This window comes from Eptatretus burgeri, chromosome 6 (assembly GCF_056783735.1).
Source record: "Eptatretus burgeri isolate ZD-2024b chromosome 6, Ebu_testis_v1, whole genome shotgun sequence".
Lineage (NCBI taxonomy): Eukaryota > Metazoa > Chordata > Myxini > Myxiniformes > Myxinidae > Eptatretus > Eptatretus burgeri.
This window is the reverse complement of record NC_140966.1, coordinates 8,086,724-8,101,563: the sequence shown is the minus strand read 5'-3', so window position 1 is coordinate 8,101,563 and position 14,840 is coordinate 8,086,724. Positions and strand designations below refer to the sequence as shown.

The window sequence follows — 14,840 nt, the reverse complement described above, 5'->3', positions numbered from 1 at the left end:
GCAGTTGAACACCATAACCCATATACTCTCTGACTGACGTCTTGTAGTCAATGGGCTGAATGCCAGATGCTAAGAATTGGGACAACAGATTTATCAAGAAGGCGGTGTAGCCAGACAGCGTAATGTCAAGGATGTCATTACGACGTTATGTGTCGTGCTCGGCTAGGCCTTTAAGGCGGTGTATTATTCTTGACTCAATGACAACTGCATTTTGCAACTGCAAGAAAAAATAAATGACGTAAAGTCTTATAGGAACATAAAATGAATTTATAATATTGTTTTTTGGCAAATAAGTGTGCGTATTACAAAAATTAATGCTGGGTTGTTAGCAGTAAAGAAAATGTTCCTGGAATATAAAAATTGCAAATGTTGACTGTCAATAAAGTGTTTTACTGTACTGAAACATATGTAAGTTAGATTGTTCAAATACTGTCAGTGAAGCAACGGGTTCAATGTGAGTAAATTTGAAACAATCCGAAACAACGCTGATGTTATTCAACAAATGTTACTTTTCAAACCTCTCAATAAGCAATTACACATCGAAAAAGCATAAATCTGCCAATTATTGGAAGTCTAGCATGTTTGATGTTCTTACAAGTTAAGATCAGAGATAAATCGAAATTTGTTGTTACTTCTATGAGAGAGGATGTAGGAGATGGTGTGGTGGAGGAGGAGGGTGGAAGAAGGGGGTTGAGTGGAGGGAAGATACAGTATATCATTTTATTCAAAATCATCAGCAAATTTCAGCCAAAATTTTCCTTAATTATCGTGATTTATTTGTCATTACATCCCACTATCTCACTGATACCAACATCATGAGGACTGCATGAGCAAAGACAGTCTGTCTTGCAGCATTAATGAGCAATGGAGCTTGTAACAATCATAATGACAGCCTCTAAAAACCAAGGATCCACCAGACCAGATCTGAGATCGCCATCCACAAAGTGGGAGTTGAGACATTTTCGAGTGCTTACAAACCATTAGATTGAAAAATGCACCTTGTGACAAATGCTACCGAACTTTACAAATCATAAACCGCAGACCATTACACAACAAAACGTTGAAGTGTACCAATTATTGGTAGTTCAAAAGAGCAGCAAGAGTCTGAGTTGGTTGTAAAATGTCAATACCTTTTAATCATGAATATATATCTATATATATTTCACGGTTCTAAACCACTCTTCCGGATTACATAAACTGACCAACAGGTTTAAATAGATTAACACACGGAGAGCAAAAGGCCATTAGCTCAACCTTTGTCTACCACACATAAGCAAAAACAAGTGTTTCTGGAACAGTGGGTGAACACCTGCCATTAAAATTGGCCACAAACATAAATAATTTTAGGGAACTTGGACAACGATTGGGACCGAAACCTTGTGATGCCCAACTTAAGTGCAAACGTAGGTGGACATAGGAGGCCCATGTGCTATAATTAGCAGGTCCAGGTTCCCAGATAATTACCTGTTTGTTTGTTTTGGATGTCCAGACTGTATCCTGTTAAATTTGGATATCCAGCCAGTAATCTCTAATGTACTGGAGTGAGTGTGTGAAAACAATTCGTACAATTTTTTTTGATCAGCATTCTTTGTCGCAAAATTTAACTCCAAAGATGATCTTTGATGAAGCATAAAATCGAGTAATGTCATCCATCTAGTACAAATTTCTCTCATATTAAGCAGAATAATATCGAGCAATATTGACAGAACATAGTAGTCGGAGATAATTATGCAGAAAAGGGTTATGCCAGTTTGAAGGTAATAAGATGGATCATGAACAAACAAACATCATCAACAGTTGCAACAACAAAAGGCATAACAAACACAATTAGCATCAATTATGAAACTATGACTTTGCCATCTTGTCATTTGCATAGAAGGTACAGAGTTTTCTGGTAGAAAATAGAGTTTTTGTGCCATTCAGCAGGGAAGCTACAGGAGATGTTCGTGGTTTTTTTGCACAAAGTCTGAAACTCTGGTAAGGCGTGCTTGGCTCAGAAGTAACACACCCTTTGGATTCATTGAAAAGTTAATGACAATATGCACACATGCAAGATGGTGCAGATGACGTTTCTGTAAATTGTTTTTGAGCTTCTGATGGAAAACATTCCGTTACTTTTCTTTTGCCCCGTTATAGCTTAACCGCAGACAATTCATTCTTTGCTTCCATGATTTGTCACTTCTGTTATTAAACAACATTCCTCAAGTATGGGCCATTTTTCCCGACAATTATTGTACTTGGGATACAACAAAGCATGTCATTTTCAATTTATAAAATTGGGGCTTGCGATGTCCACTTTCGACGCCAGACATAGCCTGCGGAACAGTGAAGTGGGGAAAAGCTGGTTTCCTGTCTGCCGACTAACCACCATGTAAAGCTAGAGAGTGGGCAGCTATATGGAATAAACTGGTGACCTATTGACATCAGCCTTAATAATTATAACATTACTGACAACCCCAATAGTAAGCATCACCTGTGTCGGCAACATGTTACTTACCATCTTGGTGTTGCTGCATTTTATGCTGAGAGCACACCGTCCATTACAAAAGTGGTATACGATTTTGATATTACAACTCGATACCAAAAACATAATGAGGTTCAAGACAGTTATACCGCTTGTTAACAACTCAAAATCCAAACACTGGCTCAGCATCATTATCAAAAACTATCAACAATGCAAATGGGTTCAACTGCCAAGCCCTTTAATCCCAATTACCGAAACAGGTAACACGAAGATCGAACCCTCAGCAACTACATACAAGGACATTCAAAGTGCTTTATACTTCTGATTCATAGCCAAGCAATGTTGAGTGTTTAAAAGATTTTCCACGAGAACATGGTGGATATCGAGGAAGTGTATGAGGTTTTGAACAGGAATCTGGGTCGTCCATAGAATTCCACCAGTTATATTCTGTTCCCCAGTGGTTCTGACCATGTCTGGAACATCCCCAGTCTCTTGAGCAACTATGCCCATATCCAGAACCTTCAGAACGTTGTTGCACCACAAGTCTATCATCTGTCATCAGTGTGGTGATACAAGATGGATGCCGTGGACAGCGTGAAACACGTGGTGATCCCCAGCATGTCGTGGATGCTGCCTCAGAATCAGTTACACCATGTAGAGAGCTGCAACCACCTTCCTGACTTTCTTCCTCATCCTCATGTTCTCCCTCCTCTTCCTCTTCTTCCTCATCTCCTTCAATCTCACCCTCATCTCCATCAGCATCAGAGGGTGAGTCAATGCCAGCACCAAAGGCATATGGGGCATGGCGAGAGGCCATATAAAGGGGAGGTGCCCGCCGTCGAGGAAAGTGTCCCAGAGCCCTACATCTCTGAGGACGAGAGCACCTGGGACATGCAACCGTGGATGTAGTATCGTTTACTGGACAGGATTCCCATGAGCGTAATGGAACAAATGAGGGTGGGAGTGGGCACGATGGCTTCGGTATAATGTCTACATTTGTGCTGTGCCGTGGCATGGCATCGTCAGGAATGCGGATGGCAATCGCATGGCGTGGGAGACTTGTGTTTACGCGCACTTTGTCTCGCCAAGCTGTGTGATGCACATTGCCCATTGGGCTGTCATTTTCAGTGGATTCATAACCACCACTACCACCACCATCTTGTGAGATGTATAACCAGTTGTCACTATCTGTTTCCCAGTTGCTGTGCGGGCGACCTTGACGCACAAGTGGACAGCAGTGATGGCCGTGAGGCCCAGCAGTGAGGGATTGAGCACGGCGCAAGGCACAGACGCAACTACGATCTCCACAGACATGTTCACAGGCTCGGCAGGCAGATACAGAATTTTGGTGTTGCCGACCACATTGAAGCTGCAGTGGACTCCTTTTAGAAAAGGCATAAGGGAGACGATGTGAAGCAGTTGGACGGTCACGTTCGGGTTTGCCACGAACACTGTGTACAATATTCCGCGCAGCATGGATAAGACGGTTAACATTGGCAGCTTCTGCTTGGTGCCCAGGATATCCAACAGCACATTTAGGCTTGTGATGTCCACTTTCAACGCCATATATGCAGCTATACATGCTCTGCAAGGACAGAGGAAATCGAGGAATGGAAAGATCAACGCGTTCCTTACAACAAAAATGTTTTAAAACCATGAGGTGCACAAACTAAAAATTACCAATGAAATAAGTATAATTAATTAAAAAATCTGCTGAACATCAAAAAGGATAGCTCTCATTTTAAAGGAAGTGGGACACTTTTATTGAATAGCCTGATGTCCATGGAGCTATCACAATTCTGAAACATTTGCAATTGCCTTCTTAACATGTTAAAGTACAGGAAGAGAAAAAGAGAGGTGCCAATTGGGAGTTAGGTGAAGGCTCTATGTTAGTGGATAGAACATGGTGGATATCGAGATATTTATGCACTGTATATTTCGAGGCAAAAAGGAAAAACACGGTGAAGCCGTCCGACCGTCCATCCATCGATGAAGCCATCCGTGACGTCAAGAATTACAAGGAAATTTTTGCACAAGAGGAGGTCATTTGGCCCATTATGCCCGTGTCACACCAATACCAGATTTAATAAATCCATCAACATCCTTTCCATTCATGTGCAGCATTTGACTGCTACACTAGTACTCATTTTGCCAACCTTAGAAGGATGACAGGATGAGTCAACCCCCCGTTGTGAATTCAGCAGCCAACAGGCTTGAACTCAGGACCCGAGGATCCCAAGCCACCACCCTCACCGCCAAGCCAACACCAGGTTCATTGTCATGTGACTATATGTCTATTAATTATGTACTGTTTGAACGTTGTGATGACACATACATCGATAAATTACGTTCCATTGGAATGTATATTTTGAGCCTTTATACTGCTGAGACGCATTCGATCTTTGAAGATACTTCAAAACCACCAAGACTCTTAAGACTCAAAAGACCCTGAAGATGCAAAAGAACCAGATGACCCAGGTCAGGTCAGGTATAGGAGCATGCACCAGAGCAGCGGGTCGCTGCATCCACTTTTCGCCAGTTCTCGGGGCCTCTGTCTGGCCCATCCCCCAGGCAGATGCTATGCCCATCCCCAAATACTTAAGATGCTGATGAACCTGTTGCAACTACGAGGCACATGGTCAGCCCATTGGCCTCCTCCACTCACAAGGCTCCCTCACAGAGAATCTGGTGAGTATGATCAGCGTCAGGAAAAAGAGCCACATGTCCAGACAGCTGCAGCTGATGCTCATGGACTATGCAGGTAACAAATGTCATTTGAGTCTCTCTCAGCAACTGCTTGTTGGACACAAATTCCGACCAATGATAGCCAAGGATTCTCCGAAGAGACATGCTACCAAAGGAATTAAGTCTCCATCTCAGATCCCTGGTCAGAGTTCAAGTCTCATATCCGTAGAGCAAGACTGGAAGCATCATGGACCTGAAGACTCTGACTTTCGGCCTCGTGCACAGGTACCAGCATTGCCACAACCCATGATCTAGTGAATCCATGACTCCCCAGGCCGGACCCAGATGTCTATTGACCTCTGGCTCACAGCCAGCAGAAACATGAATATCATTGCCAAGGTAAGTGAATCTCTGCATGGCCTCAACTTCCTCACCACAAACAGGAACAGACAAGATAGCAGCATCCAAGATGTCATTGAAAGCCTGGATCTTAGTTTTGACCCAGGAAACCTGTAATTCCACCTTGAGAAGTTCAGTATGGATGCCACAGATCCCAGAAGCTTTACCCCATTTCAACCGGTTCACTTGAGCCTGTGTCTCCACAAACGAAGGTGAATCACAGTTGATTTGAGGGTCAGCAATAGGGACAGTAACACTCCTGACATCCAACTCAACAGCTGGTGGATCAGCCTGGTACAGCTGCTCAAAGTAGCCGGCCCAAATGGCCTTCACTTCAGACTCCTCTATCAAGAGCCCCCCACCCTCCGCTCTAACTGCAGTACACTGAGGGATGGGCTTGGAGGAATGCAATTTGTGAGTTCCCCTGTAAGCAGGACAAGAATCACTTGACTCCAGGTGATTTCTACCCCCTCATAGATTCCTCACACATAGGCCTCCTTGTCCAGCCTTTGCGCTCGAGCAGTTTTACGCCTCAGCTCCCGGAACAGCTCAGATCTGCCATTAAATGTGGCCCTACAACTCCAGTCAATGGTATCCAGTGTCCCTTGAGAGACAAAATTCTTCTTCACCCTACAATGAGTTCCAAGACGTCCACTGGCAACATCAAGGAGAGTGGTCTTGAAGGCACTCCATAACTCTTAAGGATTCTCCAAAGCAAACAGACCCTGCAAATTCCCACTCAGCATGTTCAGAAACCCCTCAGCTACCCTCTTATCCTTAAACTTGCCAACATCCAGCCGAGGCTGGGATGGTACCATTCTCCCGGATTTAACCTGCAACTTCAGAGTTGCTAAAACCAGCCTGTTGTCTGTATTGAGGAACTGAGCACTCCGGTAGACCCTGCAGTTCTGGATCATCCTGCAGCGACCGTCAATGAGCACATAGACAATCTCCTTTGCCACACCACCAGCGTTGGAATACCAAGTCCAGTGATGAGCTTGTTGGTGCTGAAACCATGAACCAGCAACCCTAAGTCCATGACTTCTTGCAAAGTCAAGAAACTTAGTGCTATTCTGGTTCACAGTTCCAGACCCATGGGGACCAACACATGTCTCATTACCATCCCTTTCAGTTCCATTCAATGCATTTAAATTCCCCAAGACTGGAAGAGTATCTCGCCTGGGGCACTCATTAACCACATACTCAAGCATGGCATAGAATGCGTCCTTCATGGTGAGATCACTTTCCTCAGCCGGAGCATATGCAGAGACCATTGAAATGACACACAAGGAGTGACGAATCCTTGGTCTCATAATACGCTCGTTGACCGTTGTTACCTCAATTATCATTGGACTTAGTTTATTGGACACAGCTACAGCAACTCCTTGGGCATGGTAACCATCAGAGCGACCAGACCAATCATAGGTGTAACTACCTGCCATGATCTTACCGCAATCCGGTCTCCGAACCTCAGAGAGTGCTGCAATACCCATGTTCAAATGCTTGAGCTCAGGTGATAGCAGAGACTGGTGATCATCCTCTCTTTGACAAAAGACATTCCAGGCACCCACCCGAAGGGACCGCCTCAGGTTAACCCAAGGAGACTGCCATCTTGTGGACGACACCTCAGCACCACTCCGCCACACACCACCGCATTCTGACCCTGAAGGTTTACCGTGTGGTTTTCCTCCTGTCATGAAGGAATAGGGGTCGTGAAGGCTTTGCCCCAATCCCATCATCCGGTGAGCTGCCCTGCAAAGGGCAGCAGCACAGCAGGTGCTCCCATGGAGTGAGTTTTCAGATTTCCTCACATTTGTGGGTTTTGCGGAATGAAGTGTTTTACGGTGGCCGCAGTGCCAATTCTGCAACCAACCTCCTAAAAAAAAGTAACCCATCTGCAGGAGGAAGTCTGCACACACAGTTTGGAATGAGAAATGGATGGCCGTTGACTCACAAGGGGCTCCTCTGCCCTTTAACCCAAAAGGATCCAAAATGACCCAAAAGACCCCAAGGACCCTTTAAGACCCCTTTTACGTTTAAAACACTTCATATCCCCTTTACTTCTAAGACGTTTTCAACACTTTAGACACCATCACCTTTTATACCCTTTGGACCTCGACAGCCCTTCAAGTCCCTTTCAACCGCTTAGACCTTAATACCTTTCAGAAAGATTGGACAGCTTGGACCCTTGATCATTTAGAGCTTGAGATAACTTGGACATTTTGATATTACAAATAAATTACGAATACAGTAAATATAATATCACCAATATTACAAATATATTTGTACACAATAAATGTTTCTATTCTGATTGGTGTAAATCATGACGACACAGCAAATCTGTCATGACAATTTCTGTAACGACGTGTGGAGAGGCGAGCACAGCGAGCTGATCCATATTCGTGAGCAAATAAAAACATTAAACAGTACACCTTGAAAGTCCAGTGCAACAGAATTTCACGTTTGGTTTCATGAATACATTTGGTTTCTCTAAATTCATATTAATCACTGTTATCTTGAGTAAGAACTTTGTCATGAAAATTCTTGGGTATTTCAGATACGTTTTGTACCCATATTTGCCCGCCCCCAAAATATGCTGAGAATATCACATGATCTTTTAACGTCATGCCGGGAAAGCTCTTTCATCCGGAAGTGAATCACAGTAGAAGTCCCTTTGCATGAAGAACAATTTTCTCTAACCCAATTTTTTGTTCAATTTTGCAGGTAGAGATTCAATATGACAGATACCAATGTCTCCACGATCGAAGAAAGACCTATTGCGAATGTGTGGGTTCCTGATTGTCAGAGAGAGAGCTGATAGGCTATGAAAACATCAGCAAAATTTTCACAAAGGTTTATGAAGCCTGCTCCCTCAAGTGAAGCATAATGGGCATGGGTCAACGGGGAGTGTTCTTGACACAAGGCGTTGTGGTCCATCACTTCGGGATAATGTGGACATTGTTGAAGCATCCCGTTCAATCACCATATAGATCAACACGAAAACGTTCTTCAGAATTAGGCATTCCCCATTCAACATTGAGGAAAACAAGATATAAAATGTCGTAGCCCCCGTGGTTTTAGTAATTTTGAAGAACGGATTTAAGGGCAAACCCATATTTATGTACAACTAAAATGGCCGCCAACCCATGTTGACTAAGTGCACACACCACCCTTCCTACTCTCGGTTTCTATTTTGTTTTCTATGATCAGCATGACGAGAAGTGTTACCGGTTACGTCTGCAGAGGAATTCATACATCGGCATGACCAGCAGTGTTACCGACATCTTTACCACTCGACTCCTCTCTCCCCTCCTTTTTCTCCTCCTCAACAATGCACCAAACACATATGAGACCTCGCATGGATTCAAAGAAGCAGTTCAGTTTTGCAAAGTGCCAGACGTCGAAAATAGCTCGTGGTGATCGCACCGCAAGATCACTAGCTTTAAAAGCCCTGGGGAGCGAAAAGTGAGAGAAGGCCTCAGGCCACAGTCTTGACGAGTGGGTGATGGGAAATAACCCAAATGCATGGCCCATGGCAATCTTGATAAAACTGCACACAAGGCGGACTCATGCAATGTTAGCGCAATTATATACCCTCGGCCTTTGCTTTAAAGTGAACATGTTAGATTTTTCATAACTACATGAAGGAAGGAAAGATCTCAAATGAAAATACCACTTAACTCGAGCGTTCTAGCTTGGATGAATAAAATATAAATCAATGCCACTTACCAGTTATTATTGCCAAGTCTCTCTTCAGGGTCTCCCCGAATGTCATGAACACCTGGTATTTCATCATCCTATGCTCTGTTCACTTTCCATCTCAGGTTCATACATGTATGTCTTAATTGGGCTTACAGCAACTACTACAGCATAATCGGCACAATAAGATTTTACATTAGACAACACTGCCTAAGATTCACTTCTTAACATCTGAAACGAGTCGTTCTGCCATTTATTAGCACAGTTCACCGAAATTGTGTGTTGATAATGCACAACAGTTTGTCCATCCATTGCAGTACAAAAAAAAATCGTTCCCGGGATGACATCACATGGATTATGCAATCATCTCGGGTTCTGTCAAGATTTTTTTGTGGGCAGTTGCAGCCAGATTAAGTTTTTAAACTTAACACCTCAAAAATAATTCAAACTAAAACACATGTTCAGTTATTGGTGTCGGGCCGATTGCTTATGATTAATTATAATCACACAAAAATAATTTCTTATGCACTGGACCTTTAAGGTGAATGATAAATCAAACCAATGAACATTAGGTGTTTGCAGACAGGAATATGAAGTCAGAGGCCGTTCCAGAGTGTTAGAGGGATTGATGCAGAAGAAGGCTGTGAGGAGAGTGGGGGAGATTATTGGTGTAGACTGACAGCACCAGTATAGTAGGAGTTTGGCCTATCATGGTGAAAAAAACAATAGCAACTGAGAAACATCAAGTGGTTGGCAATATCCTATGAAAAGAGCATTTGTTTGATCTTTGGAATTCAATATCTGGATCAGCAGCAGCAGAAACATGTAAGAAGAGATCTGTAACAAAAGAAATGAGTCATCGGATATTAGAGCTCGAAAATGTTATGCAAGGGCAAATATTGATTTGAGTGGAGAAGGGGCAAAGAACTTTGGCAGGGTGCTTGGTAATGTAATCAAGGCAGAAAGGAGGCAATGGAAGCAGGCACAGAGGGTTATGAGCTATGTGATTGCATTCATGACAAAAGGACTGATTTCCGAATCTAAAGTTTTGCGACAAACATGTACATCATAATCTGGGTGAACAAATGGGTTGTTGAAAGCTTAGAGAGAAGCAGAGCTGTATGAATGTTATGGTTTTGTTAGTTAACCATAAAGAACTGAAGAACAGTATGATAGAAGGAGAAATAAGTTATGTATAGGCTGAAGGAGAAATAGAGGGAGGGATATATATATATATATATATATATATATATATATATATATATATATATATATATATATATATTTATATATATTCAAAACAATTAAGGTGGTTTTGAACAAGTCCCAGATTGAAAAAGCCAAATAAATGTTAAAATGACATGATATATATCATGTAGTATGGTAGTACTCCATATAGAAGGATGATATTGGAAAAAATGGCTGCCCATTGAAATGTGCACACAATGATACACTGATAAACTCCTGAAGAGGGAAGTCATAAGCATTTAAAAGCCATAACTTTTATGCGTGAGCGTTTCTTAACTCTTCTTCTTCTTCTTCTTCTTCTTCTTCTTTCGGCTGCTCCCGTTACGGGTCGCCACAGCGGATCATCCGTATGATCCACATAGTGATTTGGCACATGTTTTACGCTGGATGCCCTTCCTGACGCAACCCTGGTCGCCTCTTACGACACAGGGATATGGTACACCTATTCTAACCGGGGTATACACCGGCCCAGTATACTGGTACTCATTTCGCCGACCTCGGAAGGATGACAGGCTGAGTCAACCCCCTGGTGTATTAATTCAGTGCCCAACGGGGCTTGAACTCAGGACCTTTTGGATCCCAAGCTGCTCCCCTAACCACTGCGCCAACACCAGGTTTTGAGCGTTTCTTAACAACAAAGCCTTTAAAAGATGCCAAAATACATCGCTTAAGTACCACAATGAGAGATTGCTAAATTGACAATTTGTACTTCTTCTTGTTCCCCTCTAAAAACAATGTAAAACTGTAGCCTGACCTCCCTTAATAACTACTAAAGCTATGATGGTGATTCTAATGCGAGGAAGTTACTTTGTCTCTGGGCTCGTGCACGCAACCCAAAATATAAAAATAAACAAAACATTAATCGTTTAATTATGAAAAGAAATTGTACATAAATATGGACTCATCCGAACGAGGCCAGGATCGTTAGGGGGTGAAATGGATGCCGGACAGAACCATTCCAAAAGCAATACATATCCAAACCATCACCCAAAATCAACTGAAACAAGTATTAAAATAATTCAATAACATAGATGGATTTAATCCATACCAAAACAACAAAATATATTATACATTGAAAATAAACACAACGCTCATAACCCGTGAAAAGTGTCGCCACCGTGACCTTGAGGTCATGCGACCGGTGCCATTTTCATTAGAAAGACTTGGCTGACTTGCGTTTTGAATGTGTCCCAGATTGAGAAAAGCCAAATATAAGTTAAAATTACATTTTGTGCAGCAACAAACTGCTCCATTCTGTTATAGGAGGATAATGGAAAGACATTTTATAGGTATTCTTAAATGTTGATGAACAGGAATGGTGTATTTTCACTGTGAAATATCACTGCAGTGTTGCAGCTTCTCATTTGGCGTTCATTCCATGAACCCTGTTGGTAAATTGATTTGTTTGTTGGTCACAAATTAGTTTTTTAATGTAGGGAGTATTAACGGGGGAGGATTAACGAGTGTATTTAAGTTAACGGACACTATTAATTGTACCTTCTCGTTGGTTCGGCAGAGGGAAGTTTGACCCAAGCCTTTCACGAACCGGCCGGCTAGTGCCGGCGATAACTAGACAGATTAGAGAATTTTGTAATGGGACGTCCAGTTTAACGTCCATCTGAGGGATGGCACACACATTGATTAATCACCTTGTCTGTGAAACACTAGGATTACAGTTTATAGCTGGGTCGGGATTCAAACCCAGGCTAGGCAGGTTCGAGTGTGCAATGGGCAGCCAGTTTAATGTCCATCCGAGGGATGGCAGACACATTTATTAATCACCCTGCCTGTGGCAGACATACATATTCTCTCGGCTGCTCACTCTGCCAACGATTTGAGTAATACTACAGATAAAGTTAGTTAGTTAGTTCTATTTCAACACTTTGATTTGCATAATTTTGGTATGTAATAAGAAAACGACAGGTAAATTCATGTTTTCAATTTTGACCAAAAACAAGCTCAAATGAGCTAAGATTCTCATCCTCTTAATGATGACGTCATAAAAACGAATATGACGTCATTGTGATGTATCAGGTTTGCGATAAATAATTATCTGTGCTTATGCCCGGCTTGATTCCCGCAAAGAAAATTCAAACAGCTTGCCTCGTTTCGGAGATAATGGTATAGGCGATTTCTATTAGAGGCGGTATTATGTCAACTTTTTTTCTAGAAAGAATTTCCAAAATCGGAGATGGTTACTGCCTGTGCGTGGGCTTTCTGCATATACATGGCAAGTTTCACGAAGATCCGATGAAAACTCTGGGTTGTGAAACAAAAAAATGGCAAAAATAGGAATGACGTCATAAAAATCGATATGACGTCATTGTGATGTATCATATGTGCGGTAATTCATCTCTGCTAATACCCTGTTCGATTCCCGCAAACAGAATTTAAAAGGCTTGCCGAGTTTCCTTGATAATTTTTAGGCGATTTCAATTAGCGGAGATATTTTGACGTCATAACTTTTTTTCTAGGAGGAATTTTCAAAATCGGAGATGGTCACTGTCTGCGCAGGGTATTTTTACATATATGTACCAGGTTTCAGGAAGTTTCGATGAAAACTGTAGGCTGTGAAACAAAAAAGTCCACAAGAAGAAGATGAAGAACAACACCGTGAATAAGACTGAGAGATCTTCCACCAGGATCTAAAAACCATTTCAATAAAAATGTAAAAACATTGAGGGATGAAATCTCAAAAAAATCCAAAAAAACAAGGTAGGAATGTCACCGCATGACGATGCCACAATACGACACCACAATCCTCTTGTGGATTACCTCACAACAAAAGTAAAAATATGTCGTGATGGTAATCCATGAGGATTGTGGTGTCGTATTGTGGCATCATAATGTGGTGTCATTACTACCTTGTTTGGTTGTTGTTTTGAGATTTCATCCCTCTATGTTATTGCATTTTTCTTAAAATGTTTTTTTTGCTTTTTTATACGTATATACACACTCAGTGTACAAAACATAAGGAACACCTGCTCTTTCCATGAAAAAGACTGATCAGGTGAATCCAGATGAAATATGTGATCCCTTATTGATTGCACCTGTTAAATCCACTTCAATCAGTGTAGATGAAGGGGAGGAGACGGGTTAAAGAAGGATTTTAAGCCTTTAGATGATTGAGACACCGATTGTGTGAGTATGTCTGCCATTCAGAGAGTGAATGGGCAAGACAAAAGATTTAAGTGCCTTTGAACAGGATGTGGTAGTCGGTGCCAGGCGCACCATTTGAGTGTTTCAAGAACTGCAACGCTGCTGGTTGTTTTCATGCTGAACAGTTTCCCGTGTGTATCAGGAATGGTCCACCACTCAAAGGACATCCATCCAACAGCAGGCCAGTGGTCAAAAATGAGTCATTGATGAAAGAAGCCAAAGGAGACTGACCCCAATTGTGCAGAGCAACAGACAAGCTCCAGTTAGTCAACTGACAGTCCAGTGAAACATTGGTGCCAAAAGACCCATAAAATAATGCACAACCCATCGTACCTTAACACATATGAGGTATGGCAGCCGATGACCACACAGAGTTCCACCTCTTTTAACAAAAAAACAAGAAGCTGCAGTGGCAGTGGGCTAAGGAACGAAAACACTGGACACTGGAGGATTGGAAAAAACATTGCCTGGTTTGATGAATTCTGGTTCTTGCTGTTTCATGCTGATGGGAGGACAAGCATACATGTGTCAAAATTTCAGGCGTGATGGTGTGGGGTGTGTTTTCATGGCACACATTGTGCCCCTTGTTAAAAGTGGAGTAACGTTTGAATGCCATAGAATATCTGATCATCATTGCCAATCAGCTGTATCCCCTCATGGGAGCAGGGTATCCATCTGTGAATGGATTTCTTCAGCAGGATAATGTCCCACGCCATAAAGCAAGGATTGTCCAGGAATGGTTCTCCAAACATGACGGTGAATTCAATTTATTGGAGTGGCCTGCTCAGTCACCAGATCTCAATACAATTGTGCATTTGTGGGATGAGATGGAATGAGATATTCGGAGTGGAGATCCATGACCAGCCAACATGACAACTGTGGGAAGCATTGGCGTCAACATGGGCCAACATCCCTGTGGAACGCCTCTGACATCTTGTAGAGTCCATGCTCTGACAAATTGAGGCTGTTCTGAGGACAAAAGTGGGTGCAACTCAATATTAAGATGTTCCTCATGTCTTGTACAATGAGTGTGTGTGTGTGTGTGTGTGTGTGTGTGTGTGTGTGTGTGTGTGTGTGTGTGTGTGTATGTATATATATATATATATATATATATATATATATATATATATATATATATATATATATATGTATATATATATATATATATATATATATATATATATAT

At 42.1% G+C, this 14,840-nt stretch overlaps 1 protein-coding gene across 2 annotated transcripts in view; it reads right to left on the bottom strand.

Moving 5' to 3' along the window:
- Positions 1-871: 871 nt before the first annotated feature.
- LOC147024197 (glutamate receptor ionotropic, NMDA 2A-like) overlaps positions 872-14,840 on the bottom strand; it is a 354,309-nt gene continuing 340,340 nt past the window's right edge. Inside the window, exon 12 of one of the 2 annotated variants that reach the window (XM_085883870.1) lies at positions 872-4,049. In XM_085883870.1, the coding sequence (XP_085739996.1) occupies positions 2,778-4,049 (1,272 nt within the window). In that variant the 3' untranslated portion in view covers positions 872-2,777. Of the gene's footprint in view, positions 4,050-9,007; positions 10,085-14,840 lie in introns of those variants that run through there. The other variant, XM_085883871.1, reaches the window with a different exon arrangement.